The 18,600-nt window shown below is 38.9% G+C and overlaps 2 protein-coding genes and 1 non-coding gene across 3 annotated transcripts; 1 reads left to right on the top strand and 2 right to left on the bottom strand.

Moving 5' to 3' along the window:
• The first annotated feature begins 8,665 nt into the window (after window positions 1–8,665).
• Window positions 8,666–9,193, top strand: LOC115806232 (achaete-scute homolog 4-like). Its single transcript, XM_030766989.1, has one exon. The coding sequence runs from the start codon at window positions 8,666–8,668 to the stop codon at window positions 9,191–9,193; it is 528 nt and encodes a 175-aa protein (XP_030622849.1).
• A 4,212-nt stretch (window positions 9,194–13,405) lies between these two features.
• LOC115814136 (suppressor APC domain-containing protein 1) lies at window positions 13,406–14,885 on the bottom strand. The gene is made up of 4 exons (XM_030776895.1): window positions 14,799–14,885; window positions 14,205–14,357; window positions 13,738–13,893; window positions 13,406–13,495 (listed from the first exon to the last, which is right to left on the bottom strand). The coding sequence occupies exons 1-4, from the start codon at window positions 14,883–14,885 to the stop codon at window positions 13,406–13,408; spliced, it is 486 nt and encodes a 161-aa protein (XP_030632755.1).
• A 3,332-nt stretch (window positions 14,886–18,217) lies between these two features.
• trnag-gcc (transfer RNA glycine (anticodon GCC)) lies at window positions 18,218–18,288 on the bottom strand. The gene has a single exon. It is a non-coding gene; the product is annotated as a tRNA-Gly (tRNA).
• Between the last annotated feature and the right edge of the window lie 312 nt (window positions 18,289–18,600).

Genomic DNA, 18,600 nt, shown 5'->3' with positions numbered 1-18,600 from the left:
AACTCAGGCAGAGCTTCAAACAGAGGCAGCCTGACATGAAAGTTCTTTGAGGATTATCTCCGCTCTTGACATCCTATGAAGGAGAGAGAGAAAGGCTGAATTGGGATAGAGAGGGTAATCTCTGTGCAGAGGACTACTGGCAAACTTCAAAGCAAATGGTTATAACTGGTGGTTCATTGTACATTTCATTCATAAAATAACATGGTAATGACTTATCACTTGTATGAATTGTACTGTCACTTTTCATAGAAGCTTATGACACAAACTCAGTCTGAGTGTCATCATTCTAGGCTTAGTTAAATTCTACAGAAATACATTTCTCATAAAATTTGTGGAAACACCTTTTTATAACGTTTTTATTACACTTGAAGTTACCATCACAGCTAATTACTAATGTCATTTGTAATTTCTGTGAGAAAATACTGTTAAGCAAAAGTATGTTACATACAAGAAGGTCAAATAAAACAGATCTTGGACTGGCATAGTGTCTCACAATTTTGTTAGAACGGGAATCTCTAATTATTCTCTGAAATCGGCAAAATTTCGTGCAGTTTGTATGCAGTGCCAGCTGTACACATGTTGTATCACACATATACTGCCACCTAGTGGTAAAAAGCTGACTCTAAATGTCTGCAGTTCAAAATTAAATCGGTATAATTAGTAGCTCCTTAGCTTATCCTTAAAGTTTGAGTTTCTCAAATTATTTTTGTTACTTTTATCACAAAATGTCCATCTTCTTTCACATGTTTCTGTATAAATGATATTGTGGGTGGATGCACACAAATACATGATAAAAACAATGTGTTTTAAGGAAGGAGAGTTTTAACAGTAGGGACACTACTGGTAACATAGCTTTTCCCACATTTATCCCAAACACAAAAATGACTCTGTAAGTTGTAGTGTTGAATGGCATAGTTGAGTGTACAAATTACACAATGCATAGGCATTTACGGGATAAAAGTTGAGTTTACATGACTTTACTTATTATACCTTGAGCATTCATATAAAACACTAAAAGTTGCTAAGAGTATGAGATGAAGAATGGTTTAATCAATTTTTTTTACAAGACCCAACAAACATACCAACAGTTCAGGAAAGATCTTCATAGATTTTATAAAATTCCAGATGGGTGTGGTCTTACATCAAAGGGTATTTATTTTCAAGTGACTCTTCCCCTCACTTTGGAAAAAGACTTTAGTTCGGTGTTAAATTATTTACTCAGAGAGAGCTAGCTTGATGCTAATACGCATCTTAAGATATCATCACTGTTTTTTTGTAACCTTTCACCGGTATCTCTACTTAATCCTCAATACTCAGTGTCAGGTGTCTAAAGTCTATAATCCTAACCATATGTTACACTAACCGTTTGCAGAAAATATATTTACTGACCTGCTGGTAAAGTAGACACACTTCTACTGTCTTCTGTTGAAGTTTGAAAGCTTTTCAGTTTAATTTAAACATGAATTCATACTTTCACATTGAATCAAGTTCACACTCTGCACCCAGGAGGAGGTTATAAAAAAGTTTTCATCCAAGGGGGAAATAGTAATGCAGTATGACAAGGTTATAAATTAAACAGTGTGAAAATGCACAACTGTTGTACAGTGGCATGAAGTCAACTCTAACTTACAGGACACATTACTTCTATTCTTACTTTAATTAAGAAATGTAATACAACCCCACTGAACTGTAGCATGGCATTAGCATTTTCCCTAGGCAGTATCACTCAGATAGAACACTGTTAAGAATCTTTCAGTGTAAAATATAAGAAGGAATTAGATAGATGTAGTTAGAATTCTGTGGCGAGAATTGAGAATATTAGCTTTAAGAATCATGTGTGCTGCAAACTTCACATAGAGGATAATGCTTAAAGTTGTGGAAACAGTATAGTAAGACGAACTAATACACTCTGCAAACAGAAATAATCAACAGTAATGACATTTGGTGTAGTTACATTACATTTATTCATTTAGGACACACGTTTACCCAAAGCAACTTTCAAGAGAGACAAATTAGAATCCAAGCTGTTAAGGAGCTTTTTGTGGCATAAGTGTAACGGCTAAGTTCAGTGATTCACAAGATACAAGTGCAAGAACAGTTGAAGGAAGTAAAAGAGTAAATTGCAAACAAAGAAAGATAGAAACATCACTAATGAACAGGGGGATACAACAGTGCAAAACAAAAAGCTATTCCCCAATGTGCAGAATGAAGTAGTGCTAATCAACAAAACAGCTGTACTACCACAGTAAGAATAGAGTGGGTCTGTTGTACCATGATCATAAGATAACATAAGGTTATAATGTGCCATTCAAAATAGTGTCTCAAAAATAAGCGCTGATTAACATCCACCATAGAGGTCAAGGAATCTTCATCATACAAAGTAAATGTATACAGGTCAGCATAAACGTCAGCAAAGAGTATTTAGTGAAGTGAATGCTGGGCAATATAAATAATAGAAAGACAAGTAATACACTGGAACTAGGTCATTTGCACTATCAGTTGGTAGGTAGGGGGTCAAGTGCAAAGGACTGGGTTAGTTCACAGATATGATGGTAAGATTTTCGCATAAGCGATCAGTCTTTTGGCGCTTCTTGAAAGTTGTGATGGAGTCTGCAAATCAGATGAACTGAGGAACTCATTCTACCATTGAGAAAGTATGACTGAAAAGAGAACCGATTGTTACCTTCTGCCAAACAGTGGTGGAACCACCAAACGCTGTTGCCTCGAGGACTGTAGTGGGCAGGATGGAACAGAGGTCCTAATGAGTGACTCGGTGTGGGTTGACATGGTTCTACTGGCTGCTCTGAACGCAAGCATCTGGGATATGGGTAGATAGATGGAGCCAGAGGAAGGAGATGAAGATGGGTGTTACATAGGCTTGTTTTGGTTGATTGAAGACCAGATGTATTGCAGCATTTTGGATCGTCTGCATTGGTTTAATAGCACATGCTCAGTGGTCCATCAGAACAGAGATGCAGTTGTCCAGTCTTCAGATTACAAGTGCCTGGAAAAGGAGTTGGGCTGTATACTTGGACAGGTATGGTCTGATTTTCCTGATGTTGTACAGAGTGAATCTGCATGATCTGGAAGTTGCCACAATGAACTGAAAGGCAATGTCGTGTCAGAGGACAGGCCAGGACGACAAAAAGTTCCGTCTTTGACAGGATGATGAGATATGATGACTAGTAGGTATTTTGAAAAGTAGTTTGATTTCCATGGTGCACAAACAAGCCAACAGGGGAAAAATCATTTCCAAACCCTGATTTTGGGGTGCTTTGTGACGTGGGTCTGACAGTTATGCAAGTGTGAAATATACTCGAAAATTCAATGAACATCATGATTATTTCACAGATGCAAGCTGTAAAGTAGTGAAGTGGAGCTCCTTTACATGAATGTGAGGTCAGGCAAACTTTGATTTCTTGCCAAATACTCAGGTAGAGACCAGTGTTGAAACCACCCCAAAGAGAAACCAGTAATAACAGCTGGGATGGAAAAGTAGCATCAGGCATTCCTCCTTCTTCTACTGTCACTCAAAGTACACAGCAGAGACACACCAAGGGAAGAGAAACAGTTTCTCACAGTGAGGGGGTAGACCGTTTGCAAGTATCAAAAGACCTTTTCTGTCTGTTCTCATTTGGAGCTCATTGTTTTATTAATTGTTCTCAGATTTAATTTTTAAATTGTTTAATGTCACTTTCTCTACTGAAATAGAAGGGCCAATCTTTCACTGCTGCTTGTCTGAGTAATTTTTTGGCATATTAGTATTTCGTGATTAAGTACCACGTAGGACAATAAAATTAATGTGTTATAAACATCATAGATCACAGTAAACTGCAGCTTTTCTTAGGCTCTCTGAATTGTTCAGTGGGAATCTGATAATCTAAGTTAGAAAAAACAGTGGGTAATGATCAGATGGGCTCACTCTCTTTTATTTCACAGATATTAATCATGGAACGTATTCTTCACATTAAATACACTGTACATGGTTCAGACTGAATTCACAGTTACACATATTCTCAGAAGGAGGGCAGCTTAAATATACATCTAATGTGTTGAAAAGCTCATTTTAACCGAGTTGTTTTTAAAAAATTCAAAGCAGTTTTTCTGAATTTGTATACCAGGTTTTTGAAATTGGACATTGAAGATTTTAAATCAAGCATTTAAAATTTCGAAAACATATTAAAATTTTTAAATTGGTATCAAAACTAATGTTTGGGTATGTCAGATTTCAAAATCTCAATATCAAATTTCTTGATAAATTTTGCATAAAATTTCAAAAATTTCATATCCAATTTTTAAAGTTTTTTTTTTTTATGTCATGAAAAGTAACATTAATTTTGAACTCTCTGCTGGATCAGAATATTACCATCTTGTGTTAGATATGAGGAGGAGAAAGATGGTTCAGCTGGGTGGAGGAAGCTGACATAGTGGTAACCAGTTCCCTTTATATTCAACAGTAATGTATCCACAAGGTCTTCTATTTAATGCACAAAGTAAAACTCCACCTGCAGATAATTCAGCATCCTATCCTCATCATTTAATGAAAATGTCAAATTGGAATAAGAAATACTTTATTCAAAAGATTTTTTCAGGGTTAGTTTAACTTTTTACTTGAAAGTAAAGTTTTTACTCGAAAGTATATAGTGAAGAGTATTTGTACATATGTAAATATTTTTGTTGTAAGGGACTGCCAATTCAGTATGAATCTCTCATTGACCTGCATGAAAACACTATGACCACCAGATGGAAACAGAGACTATAGTTCACTCCATGGCCACCTACACTTCCACCACACTCAGACCACGCTTTACTGAAGCTGTTGGCACACGCAAAAAAAAAAAAAAAAAAAAAAAACTGTAAGGTTATGCATTTCGGTTACTTGGTCACTGAGTTAAGCGTTATGCACCAACTGTCATCAACTACATTCTCATCAACTACTTTGAAGCCGCTGTGGTTCACATGTTAGGGCAAGTGATATTAGCTCTCATACCGTAATTACATTGATTACAATGAGAAACTGTTTCATAGTTATGATGTCTACACACAAAACTGACTTCACAGTTCCCTGGCCTGAGATGTCAGCCCGATCAGTTCTTCTCCTGATGAATTTATGAATGCAGTAACACCTCATGACACATGGCCATGAGTGTTATGTTGTTGAATGGCTGGGTTTACCTTGCTGAAATTAGCAAGTTAGCTACCTGGCTACTCATGCTCACATGAGTATGAAACAGATGGAATTACGATGACCAAAAAGAGGAAATAACACAGGTTACAACACGAAGAAAGGGTACATATAAATCTGAAATGATAGATTTGACACAACAAAATATAGCTGCTTTTAACAAATGGAAAAATGCTCAAGGAGACGTTACAGATTTTGAGGCAGATTTAAAGGATTACCAAGAATTCCCACTTGATGAGGACACAACAGTTGAGAAATTGTTTGAGGACACAAAATTACCATTCACCAGGTCCTAACTTACAACAAAGAGAGGTATTTGTTGTAGCGCACAATAGAATATTATAAGAACTGAATCAACCTTACCGAACAGGTTTGAAGGCTCTTATAGTTGACCTTCCTCTTCCACTCCCTGTGTGACAGGCATATCATTTGAGGGATCTCCAAGCGCAACCTAAAAGTGATATGTATTAGGATCAGACCATGACCACAACATACAGTGAAGTGGTGAAGAGAATATCAGTGGTCCACTGTGGCAACATGCTAGCAGAGATCATCTCACTTTTGAAAGTATTTGAAAGACCAGCATTAAAAATCCACTTGTCCCTCCAGCTGGGCAAACTGAGATGAGACACAGTGAGAGAGGAGTTGGGAGAGGCAGATTTCTGAATTCTGTCATGAACTCCACAACCAAAGCACCATGGGCAGTTGCTTTAAAGTATTATTCCTCCATCAAGATTTTGAACAGTAACATCGGGAATGCATACACCATATAATAGCATTCAAGAGTAAAAGTACCTCCTGTGAAAACTGCGTAAGCGTAAAACGAATTTTTGTCCATAAAAAGCTATTCTGAAGGCCAGGGTATGTAATAGATAAATGGGAAAATACACTTGCCACTGCCATCACTAAACTTAAAGAAGCTGATCAGGAAGACCAACAAGGAGAAAAGTTCAGAGATACCCTTATTTTCCAGATCTGATGAATGTTTAATAGGAGGACATTGAAAACTAAACTAAATACATGAGAAAAGCTGTTTCAGTAGCTCATCAGCAGGCACATATCCACCCTGTTCAACATATGGTACACACAACATCAAGAAAATCTCTGATTAAGAAATCTGAGTTATGACAGGTGCAGGTATTAATTTTGAATGCTGATGTTATGAAGCTTCCATTTATGGAGCTAAGAAATGAGTTGCAGGTTACCTGGCAAGAGAGCCTTGGCTTAACCAATCTAGTGTTCAAACCTATCGCCATATGACAAACAAAAACACAGGGTTGTACAAGATAGCAATTATCTCTTCAAAGTACTTGTCACACAGATATTTGCATTTCAGTACAGAGATTCTATTAATCTTACCTGTCTGGACAAAAGTTTTTTATGCCACCATTTTCAGAAGGGAGGGTATGCGACAGTAAAGTAATCTGGAGTTGGTTATTCTGAAGGAAGCCTAACATCATTATTTTTACTAGTCATGGTTATCTGTGGGTGTCTAGTTGAAAGGCATCAGTTTTGAACTAAGTCTCTCTGTGTTTGAAAAAGGTGCTACTTTATTATTCATTTGTTGTATTCAGGACTTGGAAGAGGGGTAATAACTGTGTTAGCACTTGTGTTGTATGGTACCTAACTTTTCCAAGACAACTGAAACTCATGGATGGACAGACATGTGATCTTTGAGGATCCACTGAATGTGATAAGCACGGAGAATGGCACAATAGCTGCCGGGGCTGCCTTCTGTTTTTTCAAGCATATTATCTTGTCTCCTTCATCAAATATCATGTGACCTATCATATCGTCAAGAGCTCTTGTCTTAAGAAACTCTTCATTTGAGGCAATAGTGAGCTGGATGAATGTGTTTCCAAAGGCTGAAAATAAATTAATTCTCTTTTAATAAAACTGATACCAACACTCTCCTAAATCACATCCAGTGGAGTGGCCACTTTCATATGTTCTCTGCACATCTGTACATCAAAACGGAGTAGCAGGGCATCTATTTGAGGAGAACATGCTAAGGAAATTACTGCCTTCTGCAGGGCTAGAGGAGAGGGTGCAGACTGTTAGGGGAGGCAGAGAGGCTGAAGGAATTTGAGAAAAAGTGAGGACATGTCTGTCAAGAAAGGCTGTGGAGAAACTGAGCATTTCAGAACCAATGCGTTCACTGGTATGTCTTAATGGTCCATTGAACAATTTTTTTAGTAACTCACTGTACAACTGTTGACAGTTTTCCCATGCATTTTGAATTGTTTCACAGTTTCATTTTTGTAAAGTAAACTCTAAGCTAACAGAAATGTCTCTTTAGCAGACCTCCCACTTTAACTAGTTTATAATAAAACTTGAAGTAAATTGCTACACAAGTGTACTGTGTGCATTGTAATTATTAGCACTGATGGCCTCAAACATAGCTCCATGCTAGATAACTGTAATGCAATAGAAAGTAAACTCATGAAGCAACTTTATTTTGATTTTAATTATGTTAGTTCCCATTGTTTGAAGTTTTCAACCTCAACTGAAGTTGTTAATATGTACTAAATGTAACCTTCTGTTGTCTACACCCCAATCTTCCTGGACTATAACAAAACAATCTGACACTATTCCCTTGACTCGGGGGTGTGATATGACTGGAGAAAGATCTCACAGTGAAATCTGCAGCCAGACTCCTCTCCAGATGATGTTTATAGTAAATAGTAGTGAAAAATAAATGCTTTCCAAACTCAGTAGGCTAATATTTTCCACATAAAACTTGCACCCACCAGTTGCTGATATTTAATTAACATTTTGAAGGATTTTGATGCCCTTTTGGAGCACTTTACTTATAAAGATTATGGAGAACATAATCATTTTCTGCAACCAACTCTGCTAACTCTTTGCCTAAGATGTTAAAAAAATAATGTTATTTTCAATTTCACTTTTGGTTTATACTCCTTTTAACAGAGAGCAGTACCCTGTCATTTGTGGGTGTTTTGAACTGTGAACATTAGTCTAGTTATACAGTTTTGCTCAAAGAAAATTATTATCTCCATAAAGCATAAACAGATCTGAATTTTGTCCAATGGAGAAACATGGGTGTGTATGTGTCTAATCCCTGAATCCTAAAGATATCAGTCTTCCGATCTCATCTCGTTCACCTACAGTCAAAAGAAGAAAGGGTGAAAAAAAAGAAAAGCGGTACAGGCCCCTATAAAATAAAATCCATCCCTTCCTAAGATCACACCCACTGCTACATAACCACCAGCCAGGTTTAAACCAGCTGAAACTTAAGAGGAGCATGATGAGATGTTGACAGCTACACACAAGAAAACGTTCTTGCCCATGCCTGACATCTGCTTCAAAGGGATATAACAGACCAGGTCTTTGGTGTGTCACAAAGTACTTTACGGATTTATCAGTTACTTTAATATATATTATACAGCCTTGCAAAAATGTTTGTGTAATTAGATTAACATTTATTATAAATATAATCAACCTGTTTGTTGCAGAGAGATGGCAACTGATCACTCACAAGGAATTCTGCCATTCACACGGCAAATAACCTTTGGTCTCTCCATGGATCACCAGTGCGCATTCAGAGATTCACTTGGATTAGCTTTCCATTTTGACCAACCTCATCTGGATCCAGTTTACAGTCACAGGTATGCTGGACGATTCTCCTACCTGTCTTTCCCAGGACAGCTTGGTCTATATGACTACTCATTTGAGCCTACGTTCATACGAAAGCGCAATGAAAGAGAGAGGCAACGAGTTCGTTGTGTGAATGAAGGTTATGCACGCCTAAGGGAGCATCTCCCCCAAGAATTCGAGGACAAGAGATTAAGTAAAGTGGAGACATTGCGTGCCGCAATTAATTACATAAAACATTTGCAAAGCCTCCTGGATCTCAGTCTGCCAGGCAATATCACAGAGCTGTCATCTGACGCGGAGCAAAGTCCACGGCCCAAACAGCTCCCTGAATGCAACAGCGATGGTGAATCCAAACATAGTCTCAGTGATAGTGGAGATGCCAACTACTGAAAAAGCCATACATGAGTTAATATTACAGAATATTTGCTTTATCAGGATGCAGATCAATTCCACAACTTATACAGTGCTTCATGTGAGACTGTTGGTTTGTTTGAGAAAGTGAGGGCGTATTTTAACGCTTGTGATTTTGGAGGGAAAAACAAGTTAAAAGTGCCTCAGCAGCTTTTATAAAAGTTTGATCTCTAAATTTCATGTTAGCCAAAGTTATAGCTTTGTTTAAATCAGTGCATGTATTAATTCATAAGAAGGGAAATCTGTCCGTGTTTTATTTTGTGAGCAATGACCACATCATCGACTGGTTACTACAGCCTGGGACTGACAAGACATTCCCTGGTTCACAAACATGTCAGAATATGTCAGTTGCACATCAAATATCTTACTGACTGCATAATATAAGGTTAACTGAATATAATTCAAGCATCTCCTAGTATTATTGCTCAAAGCCTTGGCACTGGTAAAGAGTAGGCAACAGTATTAACTAATACTGATTGGGAAATTGGACAGTTAACAAAGATGAGAGATCTATTTATGTTTCTTGAAGGTAAATTGCTGCACCCTAATTTTGAATATCAACAGGAGTGCCTGGAGTGATCCTTGTCCTCTGATTTTTGTTTTATGTATGTTTACACTACACTCAGTCAAACTTTCAGGTTGATGTAGGGTTAACGCTTTTTAATGCTCCTGTGTATTTGTTTATAATGTATGAACTGTGATGAGGCATTATGTTTTCACGTTTCTTTGTGCCTTCCTTATGATACAATGCTTGCCTCCAAACTGTGTGTCCACTGATGCATACTGGAATCATTTCTAGCATGGTAAAAAGACACATTCATCAATTTCATCCTGAGTGCATTTCATTCTGACTACATCAGTTATCCTTTTTTTTTTTACCTTGTCATTACATATAGAAAACAGAGCATACAAATTTAGGAATTAAGAAGTACAAATAAAACCAACTTGCATCACCCTCTTCAGTAATCTCTTGAAATTCACTGCTGTTAGCAGACAACCCAAACAACATCTTAAGAGAAGTAACTTTCTGTAACTACCAAGACCTCTTCTGAGCATACACATTCTAAAAGCTGATTGCTTTAATATATTCAACATTTTCATAAAATATTTGGTAATTCCAATGTCAGTTTTCAGAAACATTGACTTTCTACACTGACTCAGATCAGTTTGAGAACTTCTGTTGTGTACAATTATTGTAACAATATAGCTCCAGGCACCCGTAAGACCAATAAGAGGATCTGAAATTCATACCTATTTTAATGAATCAACGACATTGTCTTTTTTTTCAGGACTCTCATTCATTCCTGTAAGAGGTCTTTACAAACATGACAAAAAACAGTCCGCAGTAGCGTGCAAATGATCTGTCTATGCAATTCAACTTATACAGGTGTCCCTCCGCTCTCCAAAGGAAGTCAAGACAAAACTATAGAGAGCCCCAAAAATGTCTATCAGTCAACACATTTGTTTATGCTTCATGCCTCCACAGACCTGCAGGGAAGTGGCATACATTTCCTAATGATAACCTAATATGAAAGGCATTAGGTGGAAAATCTTGACTGGGAACAGAAGAGAGTGGGAGGCCAGCAGGGTTGAGATCAAGTGAACCATGCGGGTACGGAAGAGCAATTTTCACTGGCACAGAAGCATGACATCCCCAACAAAAGGTGTTTACAGCATTACTGTGAATAAGATCCACTAATTAACATTGTGCTGGTACCCTGGCCTTGATGGTTCAATGGTAAACACTCAAGGTGGAAAGGGGAGCTACTTACATGAAAGCTTGTTTCATAATGGCTTATTTTCACTTAGATGCTAATCGGACAAAAAAAAAAGCTATGAAAATTCCTCAGGAGCATATCTATAACTGCGCTGTTTCATACTTTTGTTTTGCACAGTTGTATGTGTGCACATGCATGAGTATTATCAGATAAGGTGAGTTTCTATCAGACATTCAGTGAGACGGAGCATGCAATGAAATAAAAACAGCATTGGTTTAGTTAACCTTTGACCAGAGACACATTTTTGTTACATTTGAACAAAGTGACATCATATTCCTACATCTGTTTCTAAGCGATGTTTCTCTCCATTCAGTCGAATGCTGTTTGATCAGGTTCAGGTTTCTTTGTAATTACAGAAAAACCTGAGGTGATAGTTGCACACAGACTTACACAGCAACAGCACCAAGGAAAAAGCTAAATAGTTTATACTGACAGCTACTATGAGCACCAAGTAAACACACATGAAGAAATATCGCATGCACACACACAAAACAACTAGATATTGTTGAGATCGCTGGAGGAAAGTCAAAATCAAAACAATGTGAGAGTCTCAAAACAGGTAACAACTCAGTAAAAACAGCTCTGACAGTGAGAGCTAATCACACAGCGTCTCTATCATAGCTGCTGATCTATCCACTGTGTCCCGTAAGAACATCTGAGCTGGACCCTGCCTCTCACTGGTTTTACTCAAAGCCTGCATGCAGCTGCATGTTAGAGAGGAGCAACGTCATATTTAGTCTAGCATTGTTTCACAAGATAGGCAGAGCTGCAGGGCATCGCTGCCTAAGTGTGTTTATGTTTAAGAGAGGAAGAAAGCCAATGTCAGAAGGGTGATATGTGTGTGTGTGTGTGTGCGTGCGTGTGTGCATGTGTGTGTGTGTGTGAGAGAGAGAGAGAGAGAGTGTGTGTGAGTGTGTGTGTGCATGCGTGCGTGTGTGCATATGTGTGTGTGTGTGTGTGTGTGTGTGTGTGTGTGTGCATGTGCACGCGTTTGTTATTGATGCAAATTGCAGATAACCCTTATCAGTTGAGGTAAACTCAGTGTTGGACCACCTGGAGAGGAACAGTAACATGTTGTGACAGAGATGTCTGAGTGTCTGAGGGGCTGGCAGAAACCAGACTATGGTGGCAGTGAGTAACAGACCAGGTACACTGGCATCAAAACCCTTACCTAACTTTCATAAATACCACAGTGCCACTTTGTACCAAAACTACTCACTCTGAGCACCTGGCAATACTAATAAATAAATACTAGAAACTGTGCAGAATCTTTGATTTTACAGATCAGCGGAGACCCACACTTGTTACAGGATACAATTATGGTACTTTCAGTGTGATCTACCATTGAGACAGAACCACAGCACAATACCACAGCACAATAACCTGAGTATGGTAAAATACTTCACTAAAAGAAGTTATGAAAAAGGAAGGAGTATTTACATCACCTCAACACACAAAATCATTAATGTTTTAATAATGATATTCATAATTATATACAGTAAGGAAAACATATTCACAATCATTATACATTGTAGATTTGTTTAGACATTTTACCTGAAATGCAATAAGTCATGCAGACTTTGCACTCCAAATATATTTACAAATTATGAAATAAATGTTCCTACCAGTACTAATATTATCCCTCAGACATTGTGAGTACCACCGATAAATCTCAATAAGTTTTTTGCTGTGTGCACAGTAATTCTGTGCTCTGACATCTGAAAGCTGATACAACTGTTCCATTTCTTCTTTCCACTGACTGAATGTGATTATTTTTGTATCACTAAACACTAGACACTGTCACATGTTCAGTTTGTTTTGACTACTGTTAATGTTGTTGTTGTTGTTGTTGTTGTTGCTGTCGTGCAATGATAATTGCTAATGTTTCGTTTTAGAATATTTATCTAGTCACTAATTGTATAGACTAGTCTGAAAGTTATGAACCTGCACCAACACATGATGACAGCTGGAAGGTTGGGACAAATTATGCGAGTCATGTGACAGGGAAAAACAGGACACCCTACATATGATCATTTTTGTATCATCTAAAAAAAGAAGCTTGTATGAAACCCAAAGGAACAGTAAAGTGACTAAAATGTGTTAAGTCTTTGGAAACAAAATGGAATAAATAAGACATCCCAGCTATCATCAGCTTCAAGGCCTGAAAGCCTAGCGAACTAAAGTTAAGAAGAAAGTTACTGAACTAAATCCTTAAGCAAACAGCACTTAAAACTTGTGATTTCACCACTTTTCATACCTGATAATCTATGGTTTGAATAAAGAGTGTAATTGGAAGACAGACATTATGTTTGTCTGAATATGACTGAGTGTGTTTAGTGGTGTGAAGACATGAAAATAGGCAGTTGCCGCTGTTGGTGCTACTGTATGTAGCATACACAGTCTGAGTGGTCAGTCAGTAATACTGTAGGTCATCCAGCTCCTGAAGCAGATTGTCTCTCTCCAACTCCAGTAATGAAATCTGACGATTTTTCTGACTCACCTCCTGTACATGACAACACAAAATAATTTAATAAGTCAGAAAATTCACATAAACACCTTCACTCGGAAGAAAATTGACACTAATTTTCAGAGGAAATATTGTTTTGGTGGTAAAAAAATATCTTGCAATCCTTAAACCCTCTAACCGTGAAGGAGGTTAGATAACAGAATGGCAGTGTGTTTTCCTTTTGTGAAAATACATTTTAGCAGTATTGTTGCTGTCATTGCATTCTGGATGCTTCTCACTTGTACAAGTGCTGCATTCTGCCAGCGGAGGTCTGTATCCGAGCCCTCCGTCTCCTCTGGAGCTGGACCGCTCCATACACACGGGTCACACATGAGGCTACCCAGACTCCCATTTATCCGCTGCATACGAGACCGCAACAGGCAGGAAAAGACCCCCTGAAACAAGAACAAGGCATTGGGGTTGGGTTAAAGACTGTATTTGACACGAGATGTAATCTGGAAAGTGATAGAAACATAAGTCTTTATTAAGTCTGAGATTTAAGTCCAAGTCTTAAGGAGAGACCTTATGATAGGTGTAAATACACTCCTTATTACATTTCTGCTTCCCATTTAAGAAGATATAGGTTCTTTGTCAATTCATTACTCTGCTATTATCAGTATGCCTCTGGCTTTTGCCATGTTTTTAGCAGTCTTAAAACTGCTCCTGAACAGTTTCTGATAGAAAAAACCAAAGGGTGCAGGAAAGCACCTACCTGTTCCCAATTTCCTGACCAAACACTGGCCTGCCTGAGTGTGTTCTCCTGAAGTTGGTGCTGGTACCAGAGACGAGCCTGCTCCAGACCTTGCAGGCCAGTCCACAGCAAGTCTTTCTCTCGCTCTAGAGCCCTCAGTCTCTTCAACTGTCCAACACAACCCAGTAAAACCATACATGAATCATCAGCCCACTCATCATAAAGCTTCCAAATGATGTACATGCTTCCATCTGAATACCATTCCAAATACCCAGGCTCGAATATGTGAGCCGGAGAACTGAAGTTTCAGGCTAAATAGTTTCTAAATTTTGGGCTAAATTTCTGACCATGCTGACTGAATAAAATAAATAAAATATATGTAAAGACATGTGCCCATGGAATCAACCAAAAGCCTGAATACGAAACACATTTAAAACTAAACCGGTACCAGTCTCTTTTTATATCCCTCCTTAAAAACATTCTTGCAGAACTAAAATGTTTATGTCAACTCACTCCTCCAGTTTTCCACAGTTAATGTTGTCAAAGGCTATAACGGATTCAGTACTTCTACATGCAGACATCAAGACAAACACATGCTCAACCGCTCACCCAGAGAAAGAAACGCAACGAGTCCAGGCTGTGCAGATTGTTCTGAAGAGGGACAATGACCACAGAATAGGAGCCTCCACAGGCCATGAGCCACAGTTACGCACTTACACAGGCAGTCAGGACAGAAGCGAGAGAGAGAGAGAGAGAGAGATCTCTGACAGAACGAGGAAAAACAAATGCGTTCAGGGGAGAGAAAACAGGCTGAGGGAGGGAGTGAGAGAGGAGTGGAAAAAAAAAGCCCAGGCAGAGCACAGCCGAGGGCAGAGTAAATGAAAAATTCCACACGTCATAATGACTGGTTTATTGATAGAGTGAGACTAGGGGTCTAAGTGACAGGGTGGAAAACAGGAGAGGGAAAACAGGAAAATGACAGCAGGATGACAATGCTTGCGTGAGGGGTACACAGGGAGATAGGGGACAGTACAGCCCCGGACGCAGTAGCTGCCCACAACCCACCCACACATCTCCACCTCCTGGATCTGTCAATAGCACGCCCAAAACCTGTCAGAGGAACAGGCCAAACCAGAGCAGCCGTGTTGTACCGTGTGTTTTTTTTTTTTTCTTCTCTTTCCTCCTGCCACAATACCACCTCTCTTTGTTCCAACATGTTCTGGAATGTGAGTTCACTTTGACTGGAATCATTACACATCACAAAAGGAGAGATGTGCTCCATTTGGTCACATAGTATAACAAAACACAAGTTTCTCTTTTTTTTTTTTTTTTTCCTAAACATGATTTGGGGGGTAGAGTTCATTTTTTTCGTTTGACTTGACAGATTTGACTGATCGATCACTGAACTACATGGAATATCAGTGAGCTATGGTTTACTGTCTAATGTTGATGCCTACTCACATCAGCTTGTGGTATGAGTGGTTATGATATGCGATCTGATAAAGGAAATGCTTTCTGAGTTAATACAGTTATCATCACAAACTGCAGTAATGATCCCTTTTCCAGAGCAGTGCTCTGTCTATTAGGATCCATTAACCTCATTATTCCACTAACGGCCAACATTCTTCTAGCAGTCAAGCAAATTGGTAACAACATGTATTGGCCCTTCTCTGTACATGTCAGCTAAATCACACCATAAAGCCAACAACACTTGATCGTTCACAAAAAGAGACACTGACTATTCATTTTAACCCCCCCCCCCCCCCCCCCCCCAAAAAATTAACAAAGGGCACACTAACAGGAACACATCCTTAATGATACAAGTGTGTTAAAATTCTGAGATAACTAAGCAACAGTACTAACATTAATTAAAACCAACATCATAAGATTGTCATCAACATGTATCCAGACATAGGCCAAGAATAACTGTAACTGAGAATGTAATTCAGAGTTCCAACTGTGACAAGCAGTTATTTTTTGTAATTAGTGCTACACTGTTCAATATAGCTTGCTTGTGACATCATCAATCATGGTTGTCTCACATTTGCACCTTTTATTTCCTTTTCTCTTATTTTATTCTTCACACAATGTTAACAGTGCTGAGCCAACTCCACATAGTCCTACTCAAGCTATGAGCACACTGTCCTGTGGGTGGCGCCTGGTTGGCTAAGTCTAACACAATCTTCCACAAATCAAAATATTTAAATCAGTAAAACCTGAAAGTTGCTACATTTGCCATGAGCGCATATGACAGAGTGTTTTAATCTCATATAAGTTTACTTTTTTCGCTTTTTATGTTTGTAGTGAGCAAAGTATACACTGATTATATACATACAAGAGGGAAAAACTCCTACTCCTTCCTCATCTTCACCACTGGGGGGCGGTATGGCACAACACAAACCACTCGAGGTGTACAATTTTGAAATATTGTACGCATTCTCTTTCCCTGTTCTTGTTAGTGCCAAGAACACATACAAACAAACATGAATGTGTCCAAACCACCTTCTGAAAGTCAGTGCTGTGGCTCCCTGTGGTCTCTCAGTTTCTCTCTTCACCGCTTCTCATCTCTGACTGACAGCTTAGAGTGGGGCCCCTGCTTCCTGAGGCACTTTCACTCTAAAAAAAAAACACACTTATGCCACGTACACATATACACTACAGGCACATATATGGATGAACACATTAAGCGTACATAAGTCATCACCATCATAGACAAATAAATACATATTCATACCATGAATATCTTAGTGTCTCTCTGTTTCTTTACAGAGCTTGTGTTCAATCTGATTTGACAGCAGTGACACTTTATACAAGACCGGCGTCCCCTAACTGCTCCAATCCACCTTCAAGAACCACTATTCCACTGTGTAATGCCCTGGAATTTCAACCTTGTGCACACAGCCTTGAGAATGCAGTGAAGGTGCACCCAGCTATGAGATCTGGAGTAGACTTGGGGGGTGTCCATTAATCCCCTTCACAGTATTGGTCAGGTTCAGCACATATTCAGGGGAAAGAAAATAAGTACTCTATAAGAGCACTGGTCTCAGCCGGCCCAGTCACCATCAGCTCCTCTGTTCCCCAATACTCACCCTTAAACAAGTCCAGGTCTGTTCCAGCCAACGAGCTTCTGGTACTACACTACCCTTTCAAACAACACAACCAGGCACCATGACCAGCTGCAGACTACCCTTCTGCCTGTCCTGGTTTCATACACTAATACTCTCCCACTCACTCACACATATTCACACGCACATACCTATCACACAACTGGCTGACACAAAACCACGTGCTTTCCAGATGGATTCCAAATGATGATGCAGGATATAGTTTCTAAATTGCTACTACATGCAGTGAAAATTAACATATAACACCTCATTTAAAATTCTGATTTCAAATACAAACTCACACAAACTCCGTTATGAGTACTGTGTCCCCAATCAAATATCAGATAACTGAAATTCATGAAACAAAGGTATGTGTTTATTCAAAGGAAATAAAAATATGTTGGCCCAACTTTGAGGTCACTTATCGCATCAAAGTAAAAGGGAAAAAATGTACATTTGTAGTTTCTGAGGGGCAGCCGGAGGTGTTGCACCCTTTAAATTTTTCATACTGCCATTTCTATTTGTGCCATTAAAATTTCCATTTAAAGCATTAGTAAACAAGAGATCAGCTTGGTCTTTGAATAGGTTCCGAGTTCCATTTATTCCACCGAATTAAGAATTATGAGTTCATTGATGTTCTGTGCCAGCCAGTCCAATGTTCTCTTAAACATTATGTTCTCACCACACTTACTCTGTGACACAGAGCACTGACATTTAAATGTAGGTCTCAGTGTTTGTAGAGGACTCAACATGCCTGGATGTCTGTCACTCAATTAAACATAGCTGAAATATGATAATAAAGAACATGCTAATTCCCAATTCATCAAATACGGCAGCTTGGTCAGTGGCCCTATGCTTCAAACTGTGACACTCTCTAGGTATCCCTCTAGCGTCAGTTTTGCTAACGCATAAGAACAAACTAAATGCATTGGCCGGGAATCGAACCCGGGCCTCCCGCGTGGCAGGCGAGAATTCTACCACTGAACCGCCAATGCAGCTGTGAAATCTGTAGAGGCCCAGTGGGCTCCAAAATCAAGGGAAGGGTCTGATCTAAAAACAGTAGTGGGATTTTGAAAAGACTAGAATGGGCATGTAGCACAGTGGTGCAGTATTAGCGCTGTCCCCTCCAAGATGCGACAATTTTAGTATCTCTACCTCAGAGATACTAAAATTGCCCGATTGATATCTATTGAACAGCCCTGCACGTGCAAAACTGACGCTAGAGGGGTATCTAGTGCGTCACAGTTTGAAGCGCAGGGCCACTGACCAAGCTGCCGTTTTGACAAGTTAAGAATGAGAATGTGTTG

The sequence above is a fragment of the Chanos chanos genome, chromosome 1 (assembly GCF_902362185.1).
Source record: "Chanos chanos chromosome 1, fChaCha1.1, whole genome shotgun sequence".
NCBI lineage: Eukaryota > Metazoa > Chordata > Actinopteri > Gonorynchiformes > Chanidae > Chanos > Chanos chanos.
Note: the sequence above shows the minus strand (reverse complement) of the source record. Positions and strands in the feature narration are given on the sequence as shown.